Here is a 25,125-nt window from a genome sequence, read left to right as displayed (position 1 = left end):
GTCAGCAGTGGGATCTCACCTTATCTAGAGCATGCGGTACCCTTGGCCCAGCCGGGGATCCCGAGGAAGCAGCAGAACTGAGCCCTGCCCCTAGGATGCCCCCAGCGGCCCTCAAAAAACATCCCCTCTGAGCCAAAAAGAAAAGAAAAAGCGAGAGAAAACCCAGGGACATGGACAACAGTGGTGACGGTGGATGGGTGGTCGGTGGAGATTGAAGAGGGCAGAGAGGGGATTAAAGGTGATGGAAAAAATAATATAAAACAATTAAATGGGGGGGAAGCCCCCCCTTCTCCTCCTCTCTGACTAGGACAGACCTCCTCTCAGTTCCTGGCCTGCGGAGCATTTCCCATCATTCCCAGGGATGGCTGATGGGAAAGGCTGAGCTCACCGATCCCTGGGGAGGGCAGGGGGTGGAGGGAGGAGAGGGAGAGGCTGGCAGCAGCCTGTGAGAGGAGGGAGGAGAGGCCAGGAGATTTACAGGGGGAGAGGTCGAGGTTATCAGTGCTCAGGATGAGTGGGAGAGGGTGGGGCGGGGCCTCCAAGCTGGGCCCTAAACAATGGTCAGCTCTTTCTCTACCTCCTGGGCCTGGCCCCTGGCCACGCTGCTCTGTCCCTCTGCCAGCCACCCCTTCTGAGAGGCCCTGGGACCGGAGGAGTGTGTACGCACGTTGGGGATAGGAGGAGGGTGTCAGAGACCAGTGGGGGCTGGAAGTGAGGGATTGCTGCCTGGCACAAATAGCCTTTGTGAGGCGGGGGCCCTCTCAGCCAGTGTCCATCCCCACCTCTCCCTCTGCTCAGAAGTCAGTCCCCGTTTGCCCTTGGGCTCATCATCCACCTTTACTGCGCCTCACTTTTCTTATTTGTCTGTGTGTGTGAAGCGGGCAGAGGCAGGTAATGACTCCATTATGGGATCGGAGAGAATTAAGTGAGATAGTGATTTCGAAACGGACACTCTGCTGTGTAAGGCTGTGTAGTTCTGTGCAAACGCATGTCACTTTAATGTTCTCTCTTCCACACCTTGACAACCCGGCCAGCTCTTAAGCATCCTTCAAGTCTCCGCTCAGATGTCCCCTGCTCTCTGCAACTTCCTCAGCAGCCAGCACCTGTTCATCTGGAAAGAACTGAGCCACCCCCCCCCCCCCAAGTTACTGTCCCTCTCTTAACTCCCTCTGGTGGTGCCTGTGCAGGATGGTTGGTGGCACATCCACCATGCGTGAGTAGTGCGTTGACCACAGACCCCTCTGCTTCTCAAGGTCACTGTAGTTGCGGCAGGACAGAGGCAGGATGGTGAAGGCACAGGGGGAGCTGGCCTCCCGGGCTCTGACCTGGGCAAGGTGCCCACATGGCAGTTTAGCCCTTAGACTTGAGCAGGCCCCCGTGACTGACACAGAAGAGACCCAGCTGAAAGCTGATGCCAAGTCATCCAGGTACAAGGGCCCTTCCCTTTGTGTGATGTGAATGCTCATGCCCGGGCCTGGGCCTGGGACCTCCTGCTGATAATCAATACATCAAGGGGGGAATGTCGGTCGTGAGGTTTCCTGATGAGGATGAAAGCTGAGGTGGGCTGCCCAGGCCTTAAGGAACGTATTTCATCATCTCATCCATCACACTCGAAGCACTCCCAGGAGGCCCATGTCCCAGTGCCTGTGGCCCACTAAATACAGAGAGCGTGCCAAATAAATGCTGGGCGACGCGGCATGGTGGCCAAAGGCTCCTCCTCGCCCTGGCTGTGTGTTCTTGCATGTGATGACTTAAGCCCTTTTCCCCACTAGACCTTAAGCCACATGAAGGTGGGGCCCTGGATAGCCCTGTTCACCCTGGTGCCTCTCGGTGCACTAATCCTACCACATATCGAACCTGGACTGTGTGCCAGGCCAAGGCAGACGTCGGCTTGTTCATTCCCCTCAACACCCTGAAGTAGGTTGTGTTACCCCACTGTCCAGGTGAGGACGGGCGAGGTGAAGGACCCTAAGTGCCAGGATAGGGATCCAGACCCCGTTCATTCCCAATTGCTCGTCCCACGTCTGTCAGCATTTGCGTGGCCTCCGTGGGGCTCAGGGAAGCATGAGCATCTAGGTCGGGGCAGGTGCAGCTGGTTCCGAAGCTGTCGCTTCAGACAGGTTGGTGGACAAGGAAGAGGCCAGCATCACTCCCCCTGGCAGGTCCTCCACAACCTCCCAGGAAGAAGAGAGGGCACCAGAGTGAGGGGCAGGGGCAGGGTTTGGGTGGGTCTGGGGGTGTTTATTACTAAGTCCCAGGTGTGGTTTGGGAGAGGTTTGGAGGTGCCCCAGGGTGTGCCTCCCTGCTCGCTGCCTCACGTTCAGCTGCTCTTGGCTGACTTCACTGTGACCACTTCACCGGCAGGCCTGTGTGTTCTTGGAAGTAATGGAAATGCATTTCTTAAAAATGCTCGATAATTCAGCCTTGTCCCGATAACAGGCCTTTGTCTCTGCCCAGCACTCTGGCCTCCCAGGAACTCCTCATACCCATTATCTCTTCCCAGCTGCCCAGGCCCCTGTGAGGTAACGTGACCCCCGCTGAGAGCCGGTGAGCCAGCGAAGGCCACGCTGGACAGGGACCTGCCCAAGGCCACCCAGCCCGTCTGCTTCTTGTGGTGGTTGTGATGGTTGGTATTTTCACCACTTACAGAGCCCTATGTGCCAGTGCCTCGTTTAACACTCCAGACAGCTGAAATGCAGGCTGACGGAGAGGCAGGCCTGCCCAACCCCAGCCCTTTATGCTTTGATGATGCGCCTTTTCTGTGCCCAGCACAGTCCCTGCCCTGGAGCAGCTCCCATCCTGGGAGTGCAAACGGCCGGGAGGTATCCATGAGATTGGCACCCGCAGCCGGGAGGCACAATAAATCCTCCCTCGAGGGAATGGTGCATTTTTTTCCTGTGTTTCTCCATAGTAAACATGATATAAAGTACCTAGCCCTTGACAAGTAAGTGATAAATCTTAAAATAATTTTTTGTTTTCTAAATTTTAATAAAACTACTCAGTGAAAAGTTTCAAAGGGAGGATAACTAGGATGTTTAGTTGACTGATGAGCACATGTTTTACATTGGAATGCTGCTCTTTTAGAGAACCTCTTACCTCCTAAACTATACCGTCTGGGTTGGGGCGGGTGGAGCTGGTTCCGAAGCTGTCACTCAGACAGGTTGGTGGACAAGGGAGAGGCCGGCACTGCTCATTCAGCCAACCTTCACTGAGTCCTCGTTGTCTGGGCTCAGCCTTGGGGCTCAGCTGCTCTCTCGCTCTGCCCAGTGGCCTGGGCTCGCTCATTTCCACCTCTTGCTCCCAGCCCCCAAGGCTGAGCTCATAAAACGTGTAGGCAAAGCACTTTGTGGATCGATGCTAACTAATAGCAGTTCCCTGGAGCTGACACGTGTGTAGGGAAGAAGATGCTGGAGGCAACTTAGACCGGGCTCAGGGCCGGCCCCCTGGGGAATACGGGTGATGTCCTCAAGGTGGGACCTGGGCAGGGCTGTGCTTTTCCTCCCTGTCGCTTCAGCCGGAGTGGGCGTTCAGAGTTGGGGGACTGGGGAGTGGGGGGTTAGTGGGAAGAGTTTTGCCCAGTTAGTGGCAGAGCCAGGAGCAGAGACCCGTTCAGCCTACATATTTGGACACATCCAGGCCAGATCTAGGCACGCAGCCTGTCCTGGCACTCCTCTTGTCAGCACTCTCCCAGTGGCCCACTCCACTATCTCTTGAGAAGCTGACGGCCCTGGCCAGGACAGACAGCCGCTGGCCCCTGCTCAGACACCTGGCTGTCTCAAGGATGGCAAGGAAGCGTCCGTTTAGCTGAGGGCACGAATGGGAAGCTGGCATGGGGCCTTGTGCAAGGGATGACATGGGCAAGTCTGCCCCCAGGGCTGCCCCAGGGGAAGCCCTTCTCTGTATCTCAGACCAGTGGTCACCAACCGCTGGTCCGTGGACCACTGGTGGTCCGCGAGGTCGGAAAGGTTGGCGACCGCTGTGACTCAGACTGAGCAGAAGTCTAACAGGGAACTGTTGAGGGGATAACAGATGGGGATTGTCCCTCTGGGAGTTCCTGGTCTGAGGGAGGAGGCATGGTCTTGTCCTGCAGGAGAGAGGCTCCTATCTGATGGGGGAAGGTGGCTCCTGGTCCCTGGAATTTTCCTAAATAATGGACAGGACATGGTCCTTGTCTGAGGAAGGAGGTATGACCTTTATCCTCAGAAGCCTCCTAGCCGATGGAGGAGTCATGGCCACCTCCCTCCGGGAAATCCTTGTCTGATAGAGGAGATCTGACCTCTGTCCTCCTCTGATGGGGAGACTCATCTCTCAAACTCTCACTCAGGAAGTCCCATCTGCCCAGCCGGTTTGGCTCAGTGGATAGAGCATTGTCCCGAGGACCGAAGGGTCCCGGGTTTGGTTCACATCAAGGGCATGTACCCTGGTTGCAGGCTCGACCACTGGCCCTAGTTGGGCCACGTGGGGAAGGCAATCCATCAATGTGTCTCATCCACAATGTGTCTCTCTATCTCTCCCTCTCCCTTTTGCTCTCTTTAAAAATCAACGAAAAAATTTCCTCGGCTGAGGATTAACAAAAAATAAATAACCAAATAATAACTTTAAAAAAAAAGAAGAAGCTCTATTTGATGGCTTCTGCTGTTGCCTCCCTCTCCACCCCCTCACTCCCGATTCTTGGGGAGCCCAGGTCTACAGGTAATGGGCACAGAAAGCTGGGCAGAGCAATGTGCAGGGCAGGCAGGAAGGGAAGAAGAGGGACTGTAGAGGAGCCCCTATAAAAGTAAGGGTGACATGGAAGATTCCCAGTGGAGGTGCCTTTATGGGGCAGTCTGATGGACAGGAGTCGCCTAGCTGTGCCGAGTATCCGCTGGGGATAAAGGGTGGAGGCCTCCCAGGCTGGGAAGGGAGACGTAAGTGCTCACTCCAGGGAGCCCTGTCTCCATGCAGGATGGACTGCTGTGGGGTGAAGGGCCCCGGAGACCCTCACCCTCAGTGAGTCCAGGCACAGGCCGAGTGCTGCCAGCCCAAAGACATCCGCCCTCCGAGGCCCGAGAAACCCGGAGGAGGAGAGGAAACAGGACGCATATCAGGAACGCCTTTTCCTTTTCTTTGTAACTAACCCCTCACTTGGGGCTGGGGAGAGCCGCTCCTGCAGGGCCTGCCCTGGCCTGGTCGCTACTGCCTGCAGCCCCGGCTCCGGCTCTGGCTCCTGCTCTTCCAGGACCTCCCTCTGTCCGCACAGCCCCCTGCCTGCCTGCAGGGGCTGCTGCTCCTGGGCTGGTCCGGTAACACCTGTAAAATGGGGTAAGACTTCCTATCTGCCTCATAAGGAAGCTGGTTTTTCTCTTTATAAAAGAGTGACATAATTGAGATGTGCACTGAGCGCTTCCAGTGTACTGACCTCTGGGATGGTCAGTGGTGGAGAGTGTGGGGTAGGAACAGGTGTGGGCAGGCAGGAAGTCTGGGACTTGTCTGAGAAGTCAGGGGCATCCGAGTAGAGATGTCCCAAGGCTGGTGGGTGTGGGGTCAGAGAGGGCCTGGCTGGAGGTGGAGGTGTGGACTTACCAGCATCTGGTAAAGTGGCCCAGTGGGTGGAGTCACTCGGAGATCTCTTGTCATGGGCTCTGGGAAGGGGTGGAGGCCAGGCTCTGGAGGCCATAGCCAGCGGGCTCAGCAGCGGAGCCTGTGGAGAGCTGGGCACACAGCAGGATGGGGGCCCTCAGCTAGGGCTCCAGGGGCCAAGAGGACTGGGCACCGAGATGGGGTTACTGCATGGTGCTCCCAGGGGATGTTGAGGCCTTCACCTCAGCAGGCTGGTGTGGTGTGTGGGGAAAGGTGGGCCATAGATGAGGAGGTGGTAAAGGTGAAGTTGCTCGGACATCCAAGAATGTTGTCAGACAGACTGGCATTCTTTTATTTTCTCATTATTTGAGTTAATCCTCTGCTAGCTATCGGGCTACTACATTTATGTGGTATGTGTACTGTATGGTTTAGGTGTGTGGGGTTGTATGTGAGATGGTGTGGGGTGTGGTATGCAGGTGTGTATGTGGGGTGTGCTTAGTATTTGTGTGCGTGGTGTCTGTGTATGTGTGTGGTGTGTAGGTGGCATGTATAAGTGTCTGTGTATGGTGTACATTAGTGTGAGGTGTGAAGTATATATGGTATGTGTGTGGTGTGTATGTGACAAGTGTGCACAATGTGTTTGTGATGTCATGTGTGTGATGTGTGGTGTGTTGTGTATAGGTGTGGTGGATGTGGTTCTGTAAGTATGTGTGGGGTGCATGTCTGTGGGTATATGTGTGGGGTGGGTATGGTGTGCATGCAGTGTGTGTGGATGAGATGTATTGCGTTTGTGCATGGGGCCATGTTCAGATCCTGGTTCCACACAGCATAGAGCAGGCTGGTGCTGAGCTGTCTGCCTGAGCTGGACCTTAGAAGCATCCACTAGGCTTGTGAATTTCTCTTCTCTACTTAGGGTTACACCCAATGGTGCACTGGTAACAATTTGGCCTTCCAGAAAAAAAGGGGTTGGGGTTGTGGTATTTGCCAATTGCTATGGTGTAAATTCTCACAGTACTAACATGATGTCATTGAACATGGAGCTGGGAAGAAGTGCACAGTAGGGCACCATCATATAGCATTTCCACCATATAGATTAGTAGACAGAAGTAGGTCATTGTATATCAGATTAGGATCATCATAGTAAAATTTAGTAAAATAATTAGTGATACATTTTGAGTATTCATTCCCTTTGTTTTTATTTATCTATTATTATTTTTTGAAACATAAAGTCTTTGTTTATTATTGCTATAATCAAGGCAAAATCTCTTAAAACAATTAGTCTTGATAATGGAAATATAATCAGAACCATTATTCATGAATTACAGTTTGATCTTCTCTGCTGCTCAGACTTCACTCCTTGTTTTTAATATAATTTTTTTCATTACGAGTTTAGATCAGGATTTCTCACCATCAGCACTATTAGCATTTGAACTGGGGATTCTCTGTTGGGGTGGGGAGAGGGCTAACCTGTGTATTGTGCAGGCAGCATCCCTGGTCTCTATCTACTAGATGCCAGTAGCCCCTTCGTAACCACCCCCAAGTTGTGACAACCCAAAATTTCTCCACGGTTGCCAAATGCCCCCAGTATAGAGCCACTGGCAAGGGCTGTATTAACAACTAGCTCCCCGAATTCCTAAGAATGTGACAGTTGGCTCTTATGAGCACATCGAAGACACCTTATCTGGCCAAATGTAAGGCATAGATTCCCCACCTCCCTTCCCAAATTCTTTCTTCGGAAAGAGCTGCCCCTTAGGCCACAGCTGTCAGTCCTTATAGAGCCCCGGGCCACAGAGGGCTCTCAGCCCCCATAGGCCCCATAGTGGTTGATAAGTGGAGTCCCCAATGCACCACCATACCGATCTGTTCTGATGTTTTATGAAATGGGAAAATGGGAAACACATAATGCTTCTGAATTAATATCTCATTTTAATACAGTATATTAGAGACCTAGTGCATGAAATTTGTGCACTTGGGGGTCCCTCAGCCCGGCCTGTGCCCTCTCGCAGTCTGGGAGCCCTCGGGGGATGTCCGACTGATGGCTTAGGCCTGCCCCCTCCCCCCCCACACCCCCCCACCCCCGCATCCTTAGCACCGCCACTGCACTCACCAGCTGTGAGCCTGGCTTCTGGCTGAGCAGAGCTCCCCCTGTGGGAGCACACTGACCACCAGGGGGCAGCTCCTGCATTGAGCGTCTGCCCTCTGGTGGTCAGTGCGTGTCATAGCGGCTGGTCATTCCGTTGTTTGGTTGATTTGCATATTAGCCCTTTATTATACAGGATAATTCTATATTCCTAAAAGTTACATGTTGAAATTGACAAACAAAACAAATACAACTTTGAATGCAACTTTCCCGCTGGGGAAATCATGGACCATGTATGTCTGGGGCCAGCTTGTATCTAACAGGCTACTGCTGAGGCCCTACACGTCCACCCGTGTCTCATCCTGGTGGCAAGGCTGTGCCCGCTTCGGATTCGCCACTTGGCCCAGGTCCTATTTTTCCGAGTTGTGGGCTCAGAGTTTGGCCTTTGTTTATTCATTTATTCAAAATATTTACTAAGCACCGACTGTGTACCAAGGAAAATGAATGCCTGAAGGAAGAGAGTTCCTGCTCTCCAGAGTGTGTCAGGGTTTCAGTTCCAAGGCCGTCCACTGATGGATGGCCCCGTGTGGATGCTGCAGGGATGCAGAGCAGGATAGAGGAGAGGGAGGGGGCGGGGCAGCTGTATCAGTGGCCTGGAGCTGAGCTGGGCAGATATACATCATCTCATTCCACCCTCCCACTCTGCTTTTGAGGGATGGTTCGTTTATTTGTGGAGCACCTGTCTCCCTACTTCAGAGTGCAGGTAAGAACAGTGCCAAGGCCAGAGATGGGAAAAATAAAAGGAGAAAGAGAAAGGAGGGAAGAATGAAAGATGGAAGGAAAGAGGAAAGAAGGGAAGGAGGTGTGGGGGAAGGGAGCAAGCAGAGCCTCCCCCATAAGAGGAGTCAGGGCAAGGACACTTTAAGCTGAAGCAAGCAGGGAAGGCTTCCTGGATGAGGTGACATTGGGAAGGAAGGATGGAAAGGCTTGCCCAAGGGAGAACTGATGGAAAGGCTAGTGCAGAAAGAGAGAATAGCAGGGTTTGCCCCTGGAGATTTCTGGGGTGTGAGGGACTAAACTGGAGTTTAGTTTAGTCCTAAACTGTTGTGTTTCATCTGAGAATGGGAGGGAGACAGACAACTGAAAAAACCCTCCCTGTCTCCAGCAGGGACAGCATCACCACCTCCTCCAACCCCAAGGCCTTCCTACCTGAGCGACATCTGGCAGGAGCTCTCCCCTGGGCCCTGGAGGGGAGGGCGTTGTGATGCCAGGGGACTGATGATAACAACAGTAATAATTGTAGTACCACTGATGTTGGCTTCTCCTTATCAAATCCCTACTAGGTACCAAGTCTTTTTTTTTTGTATGATCCCTTATAAATACCTTCAACCTATGGGGTAGATATCACCCCATATTCCAGACCAGGGAGAGTATTCCTCAGAGAGGATGCTAACTCACCCGAGGTCACACTGGACTCGGGCAGGGTCTGCTTGCTCCAGCACCACACTCTCTCCTCTGCCTTCCTGCCTCTCGCCCCTAGAGAAGGCTGGAGAGCCTCCAGGGGCCGTCTGTGGGCTCTTTGGGGTCCAGCTGCCAGCCCACGTGGTGACATTTTCATTAGCCTTCGGCTTTCAGATCTCCAGTTTCTGGGGCGACCAGAAAACAGGTTATGCGCCTCTAAGAAACGCTCCCCTTTGTCATGGCCACCTGGTGGCTCCCCTCCTTCCTCACTCTGCACCCCCTGAACATCTCCACAAATATGGATCACGGGTGGAAAAGTGAAGCCGTGAAGGCGGCAGGAGGCTGGAGGAGTTGCCGTCTGCCTAGAAGCAGGGGCCGGAAACTGACTTGGCCAGATCCCCCTTCCTGCCAGACACCACCGTGCGCTCCGCGAGCCTGCAGAGGCCAAGGGAGCCCCGAGGGATTGTGAGCCAGGACGTGACAGGGGCACCAGAAGCCTGGGGCTCACCTCCGTGTCTGTGGCTCTGAGCACGCCAGCGGGTCTCTGAGCCTGAGTTTCCTGGCCCCAGAGCAGGACTCCTTCCTCCCTTGGGTTTTGGTCTCTCCATCTGGGACATGCAGCAGGCTGCACTGTGACTCCCCAGGCTCCACAAATCTGTGAAATGGGGGTGGCATTCCCCACCTCCCTGCTTCCTCCCCCTCCCGGGCTGCCCTGAGAAGCAGGTGCACTAATGGTGGGTAAACAGGCAGGCAGTGTTCTGACACAGGCCGGCTGTTCGGTTCTGGCGGAGCAGACAAGCCCATCCACAAATAACTCTGCTACCAGGGAGAGTGTGATAAGGGCCCTAGAAACCTCTTTGCTGCCACAGCCACCTGCTCCTCACGCCTTCCTGCTCCCTGACGGCTGTTCCCACACCCAGAAAAGTGGGTCAGAATGTAGGGCGGCTGTCCCTGAGCGTGAATGCCCCCTGCATCTCCCCACACTGCCCAGCTGAGCCGTGGTGGCTGTCACAGGCAGCGGTGGGGGCAAGTTATGGGGTCCGGAGCACCTCTGTGTCCAAAATACAGTCCCAGCCAATCATTCGTCCTTCCCCCAAAGGCCCATGACTCCCCATTGCCTTCTATGTGGTCCAAGATCCTTAGCTGGGTTTCAAGACCCTTCACACCCAGCTCAGGGCCCGGCGCGTGGAGGTGCTCCGGGACTACCTGGCAGTGAGTGGACCCTTCTCTGGCCCATCCTCCTCCCTGGTGCTCCTCTCAGGTACTCGGGACACATTTCAGCCGTATCAGTCTGCGCGCTATCTCCCAAGCACCCAGGAGACTCAGTTGCTCTCTTCAGACCTCTGCCTGCAGTGCTGTTGCTTCCCCGTTGAGTGTTCTTCACCGTCTCCCTCCTGGCTACGTCCTCCCTAGAAACCTTGCTTGGCTTTCCAGACAGAACTACACATCTGCACCCAAAAGATGATACTGTGAGTGGCTAAAGGTGTGACCTCTGGAGCCAGGCTGCCTGGGCTCTAATATCTAGCTCTACTCCTCACTAACTGTGTGGCCTTGGGCAAATGTGACCTTTGATGCTCTTTGCCTCAGTTTTCTCATTTGTGAAATGGGGATGACAGTAATACCTCCTTATAAGGGCGTTGCTATTTATGACACCCTTAGAGCAGGGACTGGGGGAGTGTTCTGATGTTGACTGAAGACTGAGTAATATTTGAAGGTCTTCCCACATTCACTGTTGGAAAATATATAACAGTTTCCTCCAATAGGAATTTTCCAGTGCTCACAGAGGAATGAATTGTTAGCAATGCCCTCTCAAGTCGCTGATGGGGACTCCGCATTCACGGATAGCTGCCCCAGGATGAGTCTTCTGATATTCAGACATGTTTTGTCTAAATAATTTCCCATACGTGGCCCGTTCATGGGGTTGCTCTCCTGATGCTGGCTTGATGACTTTGTTGAGTTATTTAGGTTCGCCGAGTCTCAGGTTTCTCCTCTGAAAAAATGGGAATATTTAGGTGGAATAATATAAGATCCTAACGTGTGTGAAGTGCATATGTAACGGCACCTCGCTCATAGGGAGAACTTAATGCACGGAGAATGTGGAGCTTAGTGGGTGTCTAACTTGGTCTGTTGTCAGCGGGGACCATGATTGCTTGCCTTAATGCTCCCCCAGAGCCTGGCCGTGGTAGGGCCAGTGTGAATGTGGATAAGCAAATAGTAAGTGGGAGAGCCTTTGGTCAAAGCTGAGTCGACGCCTGTGCTGGGTGTATCAGTTATATTCCTGCCTCAGCTGATGGTGTCTGGGACTCTGTCCCTATGAAGCATTTTCTGAGCCCAGTGTTTATTGATCCTGAGAGCCAACGGGAACCATAGACAGTTGAGCTCCCTGGAGTCCACTCGCCTAGAGAAAAGGATCATTACCAACCACCATCTATTTAAACTTCATCCATACTCACTTTTGACTGATTCTCTCTTAGACCATTCATTCAACAACATTAAACCTGTATTTATGTATTGAGTACCTAGTGTGCCCCAGGCATGGTGCTATACCCCAGGGGTCAGTGTCAATAACGCAAATAAAATCTCTGTTCTCATTGAAGTGATATAAGTGAAGCAGAGGGTGGGTAAACAGACCATTACAAAGTGTGGGAAATGCTGTGACCCGGGGGCACGTGGGTGTGGGAGTTGGGAGGGTCTAATCCAGTCTTGAGGGGACTCAGGGAAGGCTGCCTGGAAAAGGGGATGGCTGAGCAGACGACACAGCACAGGAGTTCTAATCACTGGCACTGCAGGCCTGGGGAGGGATCAGAGGGATGTGGTCTCTGGATTGTAAAATTGCAGAACCACAGTCTAACTTCAAAGGATTTGGAGTCATAGGGTCCATGTCTCTACTTTCCTTACAGTATTTTTTCCAGACTCTCTTTTCTCCAGCACTGGAGATCTATCTTGTTAGGGAAGTCCTGGCAACTTTATAAAGTAATTTATGTTTATTGTACAAAGTGGAAAAATAAGAGATATAAAGAAGTAGGTGGGTGGGTGGAGGGAGTCTCAACCTCTGTTAATATTTAAGCATATGCCCTTTCCTTTCACTTTTTTTTTTTTTTTGGCGGGGCCGGGGGGGGGGGGATTGTTTTTAGTTTTATTTTTGAAATTTAGATAATCCCTGGCTGGTTTGGCTCAGTGGATAAAGCGGCCTGTGGACTGAAGGGTACTTGGTTCTATCTGTCAAGGGCACATGCCCAGGTTGCGCACTGGATCCCAGTAGGGGGTGTGCGGGAGGCAGCTGATCAATGATTCTCTCTCATCATCGATGTTTCCATCTCTCCCTCTCTCTTCCTCTCTGAAATCAATAAAAAAAATATTTAAAAAATAAAATAAAATTGAGATATAATTTACATACCATAATAGTCACAATTTTAGTGCAAAATACCATAATAGTCCCAGTTTTAGCTTGTTCACAGGTTGTACAGCCATCACACTGTCTAATCCAGAACTTTTTCATCAGCCCTGAGAGGAGCTCCTCTCCTTCAGCAATCACTTCTTATTCCCCCCGCGCCAGCCCCTGGCAAGCACCAATCCACCTTTTGTCTCTATGTACTTTCCTATTCTGGACATTTCAGATAAATGGAATCAAACAGTGTATGGTCTTTCGTGACGAGCTTCCTTCACTTAAAATGTTCAAGGTTCGCCCATGTTGTTGCATGAATCAGCACTTCATATCTTTTTGTGGCTGAATATGATTGTATGTATATATCACATTTAAAAATACATTCATCAATTGATTGATATTTGTTTTATCTTTTATGACTATTATGGATAATGCTGCTAAGAACATTTATGTACACATTTTTGTGTGGACATCTGTTTTCAGTTCTCTTGGGTGTATACCAGGAATGGAATTGATGGGTCATAGGTTAACTCTATGCCTAACTTTTAGAGGAAATGCCAAACTGTTTTCCAAAGTGACTCCACCACATTACATTACCACCAGCAATATATGAGGGTTCTAGTTTCTCCGCATCCTTGACAACACTTGATATTATCCTTTAAAAAAAAAAAAAAAATATATATATATATATATATATATATATTGATTTCAGAGAGGAAGGGATAAGGGAGAGAGAGAAACATCAATGATGAGCGAGAATGGCTGCCTCCTGCATGCCCCCCACTGGGGATCCAGTGTGCAACCCGAGCATGTGCCCTTGACTGGAATCAAACCCAGGACCCTTCAGTCCATAAGCCAATGCTCTATCCTCTGAGCCAAATCAGCTAGGGCTATCCTTCTTTTAATTATAGCTATTCTAGTGGATATGAAGTATCTCACTGTGGCTTTCATTTGCATTTCCTCAATGACTAATGATGTTGAAGAACATTTCAGGTGCTTATTGGCCACATGTATATCTTCTTTGGAGAGATGTCTATTCAAATCCATTGTCCATTTCTAATTGGGTTATTTGCTTGTTTATTATTGAATTGAAATAAGGTCTTTATATATCCTGGATACTAGACTTTGATCAGATACATGATTTGAAAACATTTTCTCCATTCTGTGGATTGTCTTTTCACTTTCTTGACAGTGACCTTTGGAGCTCAAAAGTGTTTAATTTTGATGAAGTCAATTTTATATATTTTTTCTTTAATTGCCTGTGATTTTGGTGTCAGATCTAAGAAAGCATTGCCTGATTCAAGGTCATGTTTTCTTCTAAGAGTTTTATAGTTGTAGCTCTTACATTGGGTCTTTGATCCATTTTTAATTCATTTTTGTACACAATGTGAGCTAGTGAGTCTAACTTTATTCTTTTGCCTGTGGATATCCAGTTGTCCCAGCATCACTTACTGAAGAGACTGTTTTTTCCCCGTTGACTTGTCTTGGCTCCCTTGTCAAAAATCAATCGACTATAAATACATGGTTTATTTCTGGTCTCTCAATTCTGTTCCATTGATCTATGTCTATCTTTATGGAAGTATCAGAAAGTCTTGATTACTATAGCCTTGTAGTAAACTGTGAATTCAGGAGTGAGAATCCTACAACTTTGTTCTATTTTTCTTTTTCAAAATTTTCTTTTCTTTTCTTTTCTTTTGGCTATTCTGGGTCATTTGTATTTCCATATGAATTTGATGATCAGCCTGTCACTTTCTGCAGAAAAGCCAGTGGGGATTTTGATAGGGATTGCATTAACTATGTAGATCAATTTGAGGAGTGTTGCCATCTTAACTTTTTTTTGTATTTATTGAGTACAAATTGAGCTCATGACAAATGTATGATTTTGAATCCTGATTTATTATGCTTAATATTCTATCATAGGCATTTCCCTGTGTTATGAAAGATGCAAGCACAATTTCCGGGCAATGTAACATTCCATTGTTTGGCTGTACCACACGGGATTATAAACTCTCAGTTGTTGGGTAATCTATCATGGAAGGTACTTTGTTTTGGGTCCCTCATGGTGCAGGTCTCTTCCTACAGGCACAAATGGACACTGGGAGGACTGGTGGTTCACTGAACAGCGGCAGAATATTAGTTTAAAGTTGATCAACAGGTGGGCAATGGGGCTATCTGGAGAAGCCAACATCCTGGTTCAGGGAGAGGTGACCTGCCTCCAAGAAAAACGAATACAGTGGACACGCACCAGCCCTTAATGCTCTGCCTAGAAATGAGACATGACACGTCTACTCCTGTTTCATTAGCTAAAGCAAGCCACACGGGCATGCCTGACTTCATAGGACTGGAGAAATTTGCCTGGATTTGGAGGGGGTTAGAGTATTGGTAAATATAGTAATATCTACTATACCCTTGCTACCTGTACCTCATGCTTATATATTCTATTCCATTAAACCAACAATAGCAAAGTGCTGGTGGCAGTCCTTTAAGTTGACTTCATTATCATCTAATGGGTTGTGATCCTTGGTTTGAAAAACATCGCTCTATCGACTTTCTTCTGCCCATGCCTCATGGACCATATGGCACACCCTAGGCAGAGCTGATTGGCCCGGGCATGGGACACCTGACCAAAGTTGGCCAATGAAATTTCTCTCCTGGGAATTGGAATTGGGCCATTCAGCAGTTAACAGTGGGAAGTGAGTGAGAGGCAGAGTAGGAAGAGGGTCAGAGTGAGAGCCAGATGCAAGCCAAAAATGATGGAAAAGCAGAAAAGCCCCGAGTAAGCAGAGAGAGTTGGTCCACAGAGACAATGGAGCAGCCGCACAGAGAGCAGTGCAGCCGGGAGAACATGCAGCCCCAGAGGGAGAGGTGGAGAGAGAGAGCAACCGTCTGAGAGGCTGATGGCTTCCCTGGTCCCGGCTCCAGCACCAGTGCATCCTGCCTGCGCATTCTTCCCGTGAGATTTTTTGTCTCCTTATACCCCCTCCTCCTTTTCCAGAGCTACCCTCGGTGGGTTTCTGTTTCTTGTCTCCAGGAGCCTTAGTCAGCTAGAGCACCCCTGGTGTGTTCTGTATGGGACCCTGCTTGGACTCTGAGAACCAGGCTTGTGGGGCATAGATGGGACTCGGGGGTGGGGGCCGGGGGGCGGGTATGCCAGCCCCAGCCATCCCACAGTCTGGAAGTTTGGCTTGGACCACAGTCTTGTGCGTTTGTGTTTGCTCTTCAAAGTGGACGGGCAGAAGCCTTCTGTGTGGTGCTGCACACGTGGGGGTCCCGGGACCTGGAAGCACCCCTCAGGGGTCCGTTTGCTGACACCATTGGGGTCAGGAAGCTGGTGGAGTTGCTTCAGGGAGGGTTTGGTTGTGTGACAGGGTGGAAACGTAGCCTCAGTTCACCTGTCTGACCCTTGGTTTTTTCATCTCGGAAATGGGATTGTGGAGGGCTCAGCAGTGTTTCTGGAAGACTACTTCGAGACGTGACTAGCCCTTAACATGCTCTCAGGTCACGGGCAGCTGCTGCTGTTGTTTGAGGAAACCATCAGCAGCCCAGCTCCCTGAGGAGGTGGCCTCAGGGGCTGACTGAGTCAGTGACAGAGCATTCCCCACCCCTGGCCATGCTTCCTGCCTCTGGTCACCCTCCTTCTCCCCCTCACCGTGACTGGCCCTTTCATTTCTCCCCTCCCCTCTCCTGCCCTCATTTCCCCTCTTTTCTGCTTCTGATCTGGATAAAAGCACCTGCTGTAGAAAGCAGCAGTGCTGATAGAAAGCACCCGCTTCTAGAGGCAGAACTGGGTCTGGATCCTGACACAGCCCCTGGCTTGCTGTGCGTTCCTGGGCAAGTTAGGACATCTCTCTGCACCCCTCGTTTATTATCTATAAAACAGAGGTTATAATGCTCATTTTACAGCACTGTTAGGAGAAACAATTAACTAGGCACTTAGCAAATGCGAGTTCCTTCCTAACTCCCTTCCTCCCTTTTTTATTATCTCAGCCTGGCCCTCAGCCCCCTTCTGTGCCCAGGATGTCACTGTCCCTCTAAGGGATCTCTGGTCCCCTCTGCAGGTCCAGCCCAACTTGGGAGCTGCTAATTCAAACCATGTGATCTGAATTTCTTTCTTTTCTTTTTATCACTTTAGCAGTTATTACACTCCAGCTGACTGTGGCATCTTCACACTCCAAATACTGATAAATATTTATGAGGAGGAGAAAAGCTCAGAACTCCTAGGGGAGGTGGGGGAGGAGTGTGCCAGGCCCTTCCTTGCAAGCCAAGCTCAGACTCAGCTGTGGTCCCTTGAGCCCCAGAATAAGGGGTAGGTGTGGGGGGCGGGGCTATGGAGGCAACACAGAGCCCCTTCCACTCGCCTTTTTGGAGGAATGACTGTTGCTGTGACAGGGTGGCCTCACCCTGCCTGGCCCTGGGTGCCTGCTGGGCCTCCTGCTCCTGGGGAAGGATTTGGGCTGTGCGATCCCTCTTGGCTGCATGCGGGCCTGCTCCACGGCCCTGAGACTTCTCCATCTCTCTCTGCTTCTGACTGTTTCTTTCTCCCTCTTTCTGTTTTTTGTTTGCTTTTTCATTTCTAATTCTATCTTTTAAGAAAATCCTCATCCAAGGATAATTTTCCATTGACTTTTATAAATAATGGAAGGGAAAGGGGGGAGAGAGAGAGAAACATTGATGTGAGAGAGACACATCAATTGGTTGCCTCCTGCATGTGCCAGGGCCAGGGATCAAGGTTGCAACTGAGGTCTGTGCCCTTGACTGGAATCGAACCTGGGACCCTTCAGTCAATAGGCCGATGCTCTATCTACTGAGCCAAACTGGCTAGGGATCTAATTCCATCTTTTATTTTCACACCTGCCAGGCCATGTCTCTCTCCTGCTCTCTCCCTCCTCCAACATGTTCTCTTATCTCCTGGGTCTCTGTCTCTCTCTTTCACTTTTCTTCTCTCCCTCCCAACATTACTCTGAGCATTCCTGGGGCTCAATGATAGGGGAGATGTGAGGGGGTCTCAGGCTCCCACACCCAGCTGTGGGGCAGAGGGCAGGGGAGCTGCCACAGACTGCAGTGTGCTCTGGAAGGCAGAGTGAGCACTTGGCGGAGTCCGGGACCAGGCCTCTGCCTGACTATATCCAGTGCTCTGCTGTGTGGCCATGGCACCTCCCTTCCCTTTCCTGGGCCTCAGTTGCTCAGCTAATTCCTTCACTAGTTCATTCACTCACCCACTCAACTCATATTTATTGGGTCCTTGCTACCTGCCATTCATTAACACATTTATTAACACCTACTAGGTGCACTCTTCTAGGCACTTGGGACGCATCAGTGAAGAAGAGAGACAAAGATGCCAGCCCTGGTGGAGCTGACACGTTAGCAGAGTAGACAGGCATATGTGTAATCAGCAGTTATGGAGTAGGTTGAAGAGAGTGCTGTGGAGAAAGGAAAAGCAGAGTGAGAGAAGGAGCGGGAGTGTTGGGGGCACAGGGTGAAGACCTGGCCCTTAAGGCTGGTCCACAGATCTATGGGGGGAGAGTGCCCCAGGGGAGGGGACTGCTAGAGCAAAGGCCCTGAGGCAGGAGCCACCCTGGTGTGTTGGAGGAACAGCAAGGAGGCCCTGTGGCTGGAGGAGTGAGGGAGGGAAGTGGGAGTTGATGCTGGGAGGTGAAGGAGGCAGGGCAGGCTCTCAGACAAGACTTGTCCTCTGAGTGAACTGGGCGGAGTTTGAGCGGGCGAGCGGCATGGTCTGACTTACACCTGCTGGTTGAAGAACAGACTGAGGGGCCCTGGCCAGAGCCCGGGAGAGCTGTCATGGCAGCAACAGTGGTTCGGGTGGGGGCGGGGGTGGAGATGGTGAGACCTGACTATGCTGGGCACTGTTCTGGCTCTCAAGGCTTATACGGTGCCTGAAAACCGCTCCAGGCCCCCTGTCCTCGGTCCTGCCGCAGCCTTCCCCGGGGTGCGACATGCTAACCCTCTTTCTCTCCACAGGGTGTTCAAGAAGGCGAGCCCAAATGGAAAGGTGAGTCTGCAACAGCTGTACCCCAGCTCCTCCCTGACCCCAAACTCTTGTCCTCTCTTGGGCATGTCTACTGACCATGCAGGACCCCCCACACCCTCATCGGAGGCCCTTAGGAGCCTTCGCCACAGCGGGAGGGGTCTCCTCAGGAGTCTCCCCTGGGCTCTCAGGAGCCCCTGCTCTGGGGTGGGGAGACGCAGCCAACCACAGAGAGAGTTCAGCGTGAATGCAGTCACTGGAGTAAGTCCCAGGGCCTCAGGGCACTGCTCCCCACCCCCTCCACACACCCCGTGTGAGAGGCCCTGGAGCCTCTCTCTGCTGAACCGTGTCATCTCTTTCACAGGGGCAGCTCCCGCGCCTGCCCTGCTTCCTTTCTTCGCACAGGCCCCCAGCTCTGTCCTGCGTTCCTCTCAGTTCAGCAAACAGATATTACTGACATCATTCATGTCAGGTCGGGGCTGGGGAGGGTATATGGAGATAAATAAGGCACAGCCTGAGCCACCCACAGCCAGATGGGGCAGGCAGACATGACAAGTGATCCTTTCCATTTAAAGTGGCAGATGGGAGATAAAGGGCCGTCCAGGGGCTGCGGGACCCAGCCCTGTGGTCAGGGCCGGCTGCCCCCAGGAGGTGTGTTTCCAGGCAAGGCAGGGTGCAGAGAGCATCTGGGCACCCACATACATCATAGGGCGTGTGGGGGGACCGTGGCGGTTGCATCTGAGTGCCCAGAGGGAGGCCAAGGGAGCCGGAGCTGAGGTGGGGGAGGCTGCAGGGCTGGGTCCTGGGGAGTCTGGGGCAGGCTTAGTGGCTGGGACTCCGCCTGGCTGGCGAATGGCACCTCGTGGGCTAGCGCAGCCGACACCACCAGCCACCTTTCCTGCTGAGCCAGGATTCCAGCCTAGATTCCGTCTCAGCCCAGGGCCCCAGGCGCTCCTACCCATCGATCAGAGCTGGCATTTGGATGAAACCCATTTGTCATCTTACCTCTGGGCACTGAGGAGCCAGTAAGGGTTTTCAGAGGGGAATAGCGTCGTTAGATTAGCATTTTAGGAGGGCCAGGCTGGCTAAGGAGGGGATGTGAGGCTGCAGGCAGCAGACCACGGAGCCCCTGGTGCGCACACAGTCCAGGCAGGAGTGGCTGTGGGAACAGAGAGGAGGGGGTGCACTGTGAGGGTTTAGGGGTCGTGGAGGAGGAGGAAGTGTCTAGGATGACCCTCTGGATTCTAGCCCGGGGTCTGCCCTGAAGGATGGCTGCCGAGGGGGGCACCAGCTACGGATTCCTCGCTGCTCCAATACCTTGCCTGGGTGGGTTTCTGCCAGACCGTGCGGAACGCAGTGTTCAGAGCTTCACACCGGCATCCCTGCTCCGGGTTTCCCTGGCCTCTCGGAGATGCGCCAGGACTCCCACCTCGCAGACCTCTGCCGCGGCAGCGGCTGCACCCTCAGTGGGGCTGGGAGAGAGATCTCCAGAGCTCAGTGTCCTCATCTGTAGAATGGAAACAACAGCAATTTCTTCACAGGAGTTGGGGATGAATAGGTGCTTTCAAAACTGCACCAGGGTTTGCTATTCTTAGTATCGGGGCCGGGGCTCACGCCCAAGGCCAATCAGGATTTCAGTGCGGGTCAGGGATGGGCCTAGGGCTCTAGGCATTTCAAGGGCAGCTCCCAAGGTTTTCTCCAGGGCGAGGCCAGTGGTTTTTCAGGATTGTGTTCTCGGGCCCACAGCTGCTAACGCAACCTTGTGCCTCTCCTCCCCAGCTCACCGTCTACCTGGGGAAGCGGGACTTTGTGGACCACGTCGACCTCGTGGACCCTGTGGGTGAGTCCTTGGGGGCCAGGGAGGAAGGCAGTGGGGGAAGTGGGCCTGGCCAGGCCCCTTCCAGAGAAGTGTGTGTTCACGCAGCCCAATAGCAGCCCTCAGACCTCTGGTGCCAAGAATGGGGCGTGAGAAGCTTCCTGCATCCGTCGGAAAACACTTACTGAGCAGCTGCTTTCCCCTTAGCTGAGGGCCGTGTGGGAAGGACTGAGGTGAGAAGCAGGGAAGGCATCCTGATGATAAGGCAGGATGAGGAGGAGGAGGAGGAGGACAGCAGCCTCCCCGTTCTGTAAGGCTTCTGCCAGACACCAGGAGTAGCTCCTGCTATTATCCCTGCTTTACAGACAAGGGGACAAGGCCCAGAGAGGTTAGGTGACTCCCTCCAGGTCACAGAGCTTGTAGGTCAAGGACCCTGGGCTCAAACCCCACAGACTGGCTCTACAGAACCGTTGCTCTGCTGCCTCCTGGTGGCGAGGGCTGGGAGACGGAGGGAAAACCGTGGGGCTTCTGAAACGGAGACTGTTCTCACCGACAGACTCACAGGTCCTCCCGGAGCCTGAGACGCCTTCCAAAGTCTTATTCTAGGTCAGGGTTTCTCGGCCTCTGCACTCGTGGCATTTTAGGTTGGATGAGACTCTGTTGCTGAGGCTGCCCAGTGCATGGTGGGATATTTAGCAGTATCCCTGGCCTCTCCCCCTTAGACCCCAGGAGCACCCCGGCCGAGGATGACAGAACGTGTTTTTAGATATGGCTAAGTGTCCCCTGGGGAGGCACAGTGACCCCTGGTTAGGTTTCTAAGAGCCAGAGCTTTCACCTCATTGCCTTCCCATAACTGTTGGCGGGAGGGAGGGAGGCCCAACATTACTCCTATTGTCTATATGGGGCCAGTGAGGCCCAGAGAGGTTAAATGATATTTTTGAAGAAAAACATGAACAAATGAAAGTGAGGCAGGTGGCGGTGACAGGTTGGAAGGATGGGCACTGGAAATTGCATGAGACCAAGTCCAGGTGAAGAAACGGGGATGTGTTGTTTGGGGGGAAATTCGGAGACCGAGGCCTCTGTCTTCACATCCCTGGAGGCTGTTCTGGGCCAGGAGGGCCGGAGCGAGCTGACTGTGGTGACGGAGTCCAGAGGGGAGCCGAGCACAGAGCAGGCCTCAGCTCTCTGAGGGGAAGACCCTGTGACGTGAGGGCAGGAGACCGGGGGGTCCCTGGGTCAGAAGAGCTGTGAGCAGAGCCTCAAGGCTACAGAGTGGTCAGCTCCGGTCCAGGTCCCCCCCTTCCTGCCCAGAGCAGGAGGCCCCCGCTCCTCTTCCCCACGCTGTCTGGGGACGCTGTTTATGTCCTGCGAAGCTCAGTGTCCCCCCTGCCATTTGCATCTCCTTCCTGAACTGGTCCCTTGGAGGACGTGGGCAAGCACCCCAGTGTTCACCTGTGCCCTGCGTCAAGGCGCAGCTTCCAACCCAGTGGCCGATTAGGGAGGGCAGCAGAGGTGGCACAGAGCCTGGGGGAGGGGCGGCAGCAGGAGGGACCAGCTGCGCAGCACGCCGGGCACCCCGAGAGCCGTGTAGCAAGTGTTCGCGAGGGCACCGGCTTCATGCAGGCCCTGTGCTGGGCCCTGGGGTCCCAGAGAACTGCCTTGCAGTGCCCCTTGGCCATCTCTTGCTGACCCTTACTTGCCCTTTAAGACCTGGTTACAGCTTTTGTCCCCGGAGAGCCTTCCCTGACGCCTGGCTGGAAGGAGTGCCCTCACTGGGATGCCCTCTGCACCGATGGGCCACTGAGGCCCTGGTGCCCGGGCACCTAGGAACGCCCTCAGTAAAAGGAGGGAAGATGCAGGGCAGGCTCTGGGAAGGGGCGGGCACTCCCGGGCCAGCTGTCCCTTGGACCTGCCCAGCACTGGGATAGGCCCTCTGGACACTCACTTCCAGATGTGGGCACTCACTCTCAGAGTCCCTGAGGGGCCGCTGTGGGGGCAGCGGGAGGTGGGGTGGGGGTGGGGGTGGGGCAGGTTAGGGTGTGGGCAGAATGAGACTTTTGCTTGTTCAATGCCTTTAGCTGGGTCGAGTTCGGCCAGAGGTGACTGGGGGATGTGAGGCCTCCAGGGGGTTCTGGGCAGAGACGATGTCCTTTGTGTCTGGCTGGGCTCTACACTCGCAAGGCCAGGCCTTGGGACATTCTCCGCCGTGTCACCCATGCCAGGCCCCGGTTAGTGCTCTCTGCGTATTAACTCATCAAGTCCTACAGGAGCCCTAGGGGGCAGGTGCAATAGGATCACAAACCTGATCTGCAAATCCCAGACCCAAGAAGCTCCGAAAGCCTAAAATTGTTCATAAGTTTGATGCAGGACTCGTTTCATGGCAAAGCCTGACCGGAACGAATAGGAGGCCATTTTTGCCTCATTTGGCTGCTCAGTGAGAATATTCATGCTTCCCAGCGGAGGTAGCCATGGGTTTGATCATGGGGCTTCCCAGAGCCTGCGGAGGGAGGGGTTCAGAATACAGGGAAGCTGTACCCACAGCCTTCCTGCAACCCACAACTCCTAAATCCCCAATGATACCCTGGAACAGGGGCTCCGGACCAGGTGGTTATTTCAGCAGATGAACAAACAGAGAGGCTGACCGGCAGAGCCCCCAGCGGGGTCTGTAGGGCCAGCCTGGGCGGGAGGTGGGCAGGGCAGTGCCATCCCTCGGCGCTGGCGTCCCTCTCTCATGCTGCTTTTGGACAGACCAATGCTTGGGTCTGGGCTTGGGTTTGGCTTGGTGTTGGGGGCTTAGGAGTTGGAGAGGTCATATTGGGAGGGTCTGCTCAACTCGCTGTCCTTCCTCAGATGGTGTGGTCCTGGTGGATCCCGAGTACCTCAAGGAGCGGAGAGGTGAGGGTCGCGCCCCCCCCCCCCCCCGCCCCCGCAGCCTATCCAGTGGCCTCCTTTCCCCCAGCCCCACAGCCTCCAGTCAGGGCCTCCCTGACTCCCAGGCGGGACAGCAGCCAATGATACTGCCTCTCCCCGCCCATATCCCCCCCCCCCCCCATCCTTCCCTCAACTGCCCTGCCCCATGCCCGTGGGAGAGCCACTTCAATGCCCTGAGCACTTGCACATCAATACACCACGAGGATCGCAAAGGATGCGTTGCAAACAGGGCAGAAGTTAGTCATTTTATGGAAGAGCAAGCTGATTGCTGGGGAGGTGAAGGGGTGTCCAAGGTGAGCAGGAAGACAGGAGGCGGAGGTTAGGCTGGGGGACCCCATGCCTTCTGGATACCACCCCCCACTTGTTTCCCCTCCTCTGCACTCCCCACCTGTGCCCATCACACGCCCTGGGCTGGCGTTGGGTTGGGGTGGAGGACAGAACCGATCCAGTCATCGGCCCCCACCTCCTCCAGGTGCCCCGCTTCCAGGCCCCCAATGCCCCTGTCCCCAGGGCAGTGCGGCCCTCCCCACGGGAACTTGAGGACAGACCTGTGGCCTCCAGTTGTCTCGGTCTCAGGGCGACAGCTGCTGCCGTGGGGCCTGTTTGCTGCCCTCCCGGCCACCTCCTCAGTGCCCCCTGCTCCCACAGTCTACGTGACCCTGACCTGCGCCTTCCGCTATGGCCGGGAAGACCTGGACGTTCTGGGCCTGACCTTCCGCAAGGACCTGTTTGTGGCCAACGTGCAGTCCTTCCCGCCGGCCCCCGAGGACAAGAAGCCGCTGACCCGGCTGCAGGAGCGCCTCATCAAGAAGTTGGGCGAGCATGCCTACCCGTTCACCTTCGAGGTCAGGGACCGCCAGCCCCTGGGGCCCGTTCAGAAGCACCACCTGTAGGGAGCCCTCTGGGCGGTGCCCCGTGGGCAGCTGGGGCAGCAGCTCCATGTCAGTAGTTCCCCAGGTTAGGTTGGGACCCGGTGCACTGTCATGTCTCTTCTCTGCCAGGGGCGTCACCCCTACCTCCGAGCCACTCCCCAGACACCCCCACCCTCCAGTCTCACATCCCATCACTGATGCTGACCGACTCTTCTGCTTCCTGCTTTCACCGTTAAGCACTCTGGCCCCAGATCCTTAGCTTAACCACATCCTTAAAGGCCCTTTTGCCGTGTAAGGTACCAAAGGCACAGGTCTGGGGGATTGGGATGAGGCATTTTTGGGGCCATTATTCTGCCCACCACAGCGACATCCTGGAAAAGTCTTTCTCTGCAGTTCTCTGAAGACCGGGCTAGGCTGAACCCTTTAGAACAAACCAAACACTGAAGTCCTTGGCTTTGCCGGAGGGGCCTTTGGCCCCCTTGGGGTGTGGCTTGGGGAGGCGGAGGTCTGATGGGGGAGACACCGTCTGTCCCCTGGAGCCCCTGGTCTGATGGAAGAGACATGCCTGTCTGTAGGGGCCCCTGGTCTGATGCATGTGGGTGGGGGTGGGGCACCTGGGGAGGGAAGTGGGGAATGCGACAGGAGGCTCATTCTGTCTGTCCTCTTAACAGATCCCTCCGAACCTCCCATGCTCGGTGACGTTGCAGCCGGGGCCTGAAGACACAGGGAAGGTGGGCCACCCCCGAGGGAGCATCTCTCTAGAGGGAAGTGACACCAGAAGTGTCCCAGGCCCCAGATCTCTGAGCCCGTTTCCTCATCTGCAAAAGGAAGATAACAGGATATGCCTCCTTGTGTGGTTGGGAGGGTGGAGTGAGACGCGGAAGCACAGCACCCAGTGCCCTGCCTGCAGCCAGGAGGTGCTCCCCACCGGGCTGCTGAGGTGCCTGTTGTATGTCTGGGCAGCTGTCCTGGTGAGGATGGCCACCCAGGCGAGGCAGGAGTCTGCAGAACAGAGCCCAGTGAGGGTGCTTGGGG

General features: G+C 53.6%; 1 protein-coding gene across 5 annotated transcripts in view; it reads left to right on the top strand.

The window, feature by feature from the left end:
• The window catches only part of ARRB1 (arrestin beta 1), a 77,697-nt gene that overhangs the window by 34,836 nt on the left and 17,736 nt on the right, over positions 1 to 25,125 (top strand). For 4 of the 5 annotated variants that reach the window (XM_070425631.1, XM_070425634.1, XM_070425629.1 and 1 more), the window contains exons 2-6: positions 18,465 to 18,495; positions 20,251 to 20,311; positions 23,138 to 23,182; positions 23,867 to 24,063; positions 24,762 to 24,821. In XM_070425631.1, coding sequence (XP_070281732.1) covers positions 18,465 to 18,495; positions 20,251 to 20,311; positions 23,138 to 23,182; positions 23,867 to 24,063; positions 24,762 to 24,821 — 394 coding nt within the window. Of the gene's footprint in view, positions 1 to 15,203; positions 15,439 to 18,464; positions 18,496 to 20,250; positions 20,312 to 23,137; positions 23,183 to 23,866; positions 24,064 to 24,761; positions 24,822 to 25,125 lie in introns of those variants that run through there. The other variant, XM_070425632.1, reaches the window with a different exon arrangement.

Source organism: Myotis yumanensis, unplaced genomic scaffold (assembly GCF_028538775.1).
Source record: "Myotis yumanensis isolate MYYU_CA2020_CCGP unplaced genomic scaffold, mMyoYum1.0.hap1 SCAF_10, whole genome shotgun sequence".
Lineage (NCBI taxonomy): Eukaryota > Metazoa > Chordata > Mammalia > Chiroptera > Vespertilionidae > Myotis > Myotis yumanensis.
This window is presented reverse-complemented; position numbering and strand designations above follow the sequence as displayed.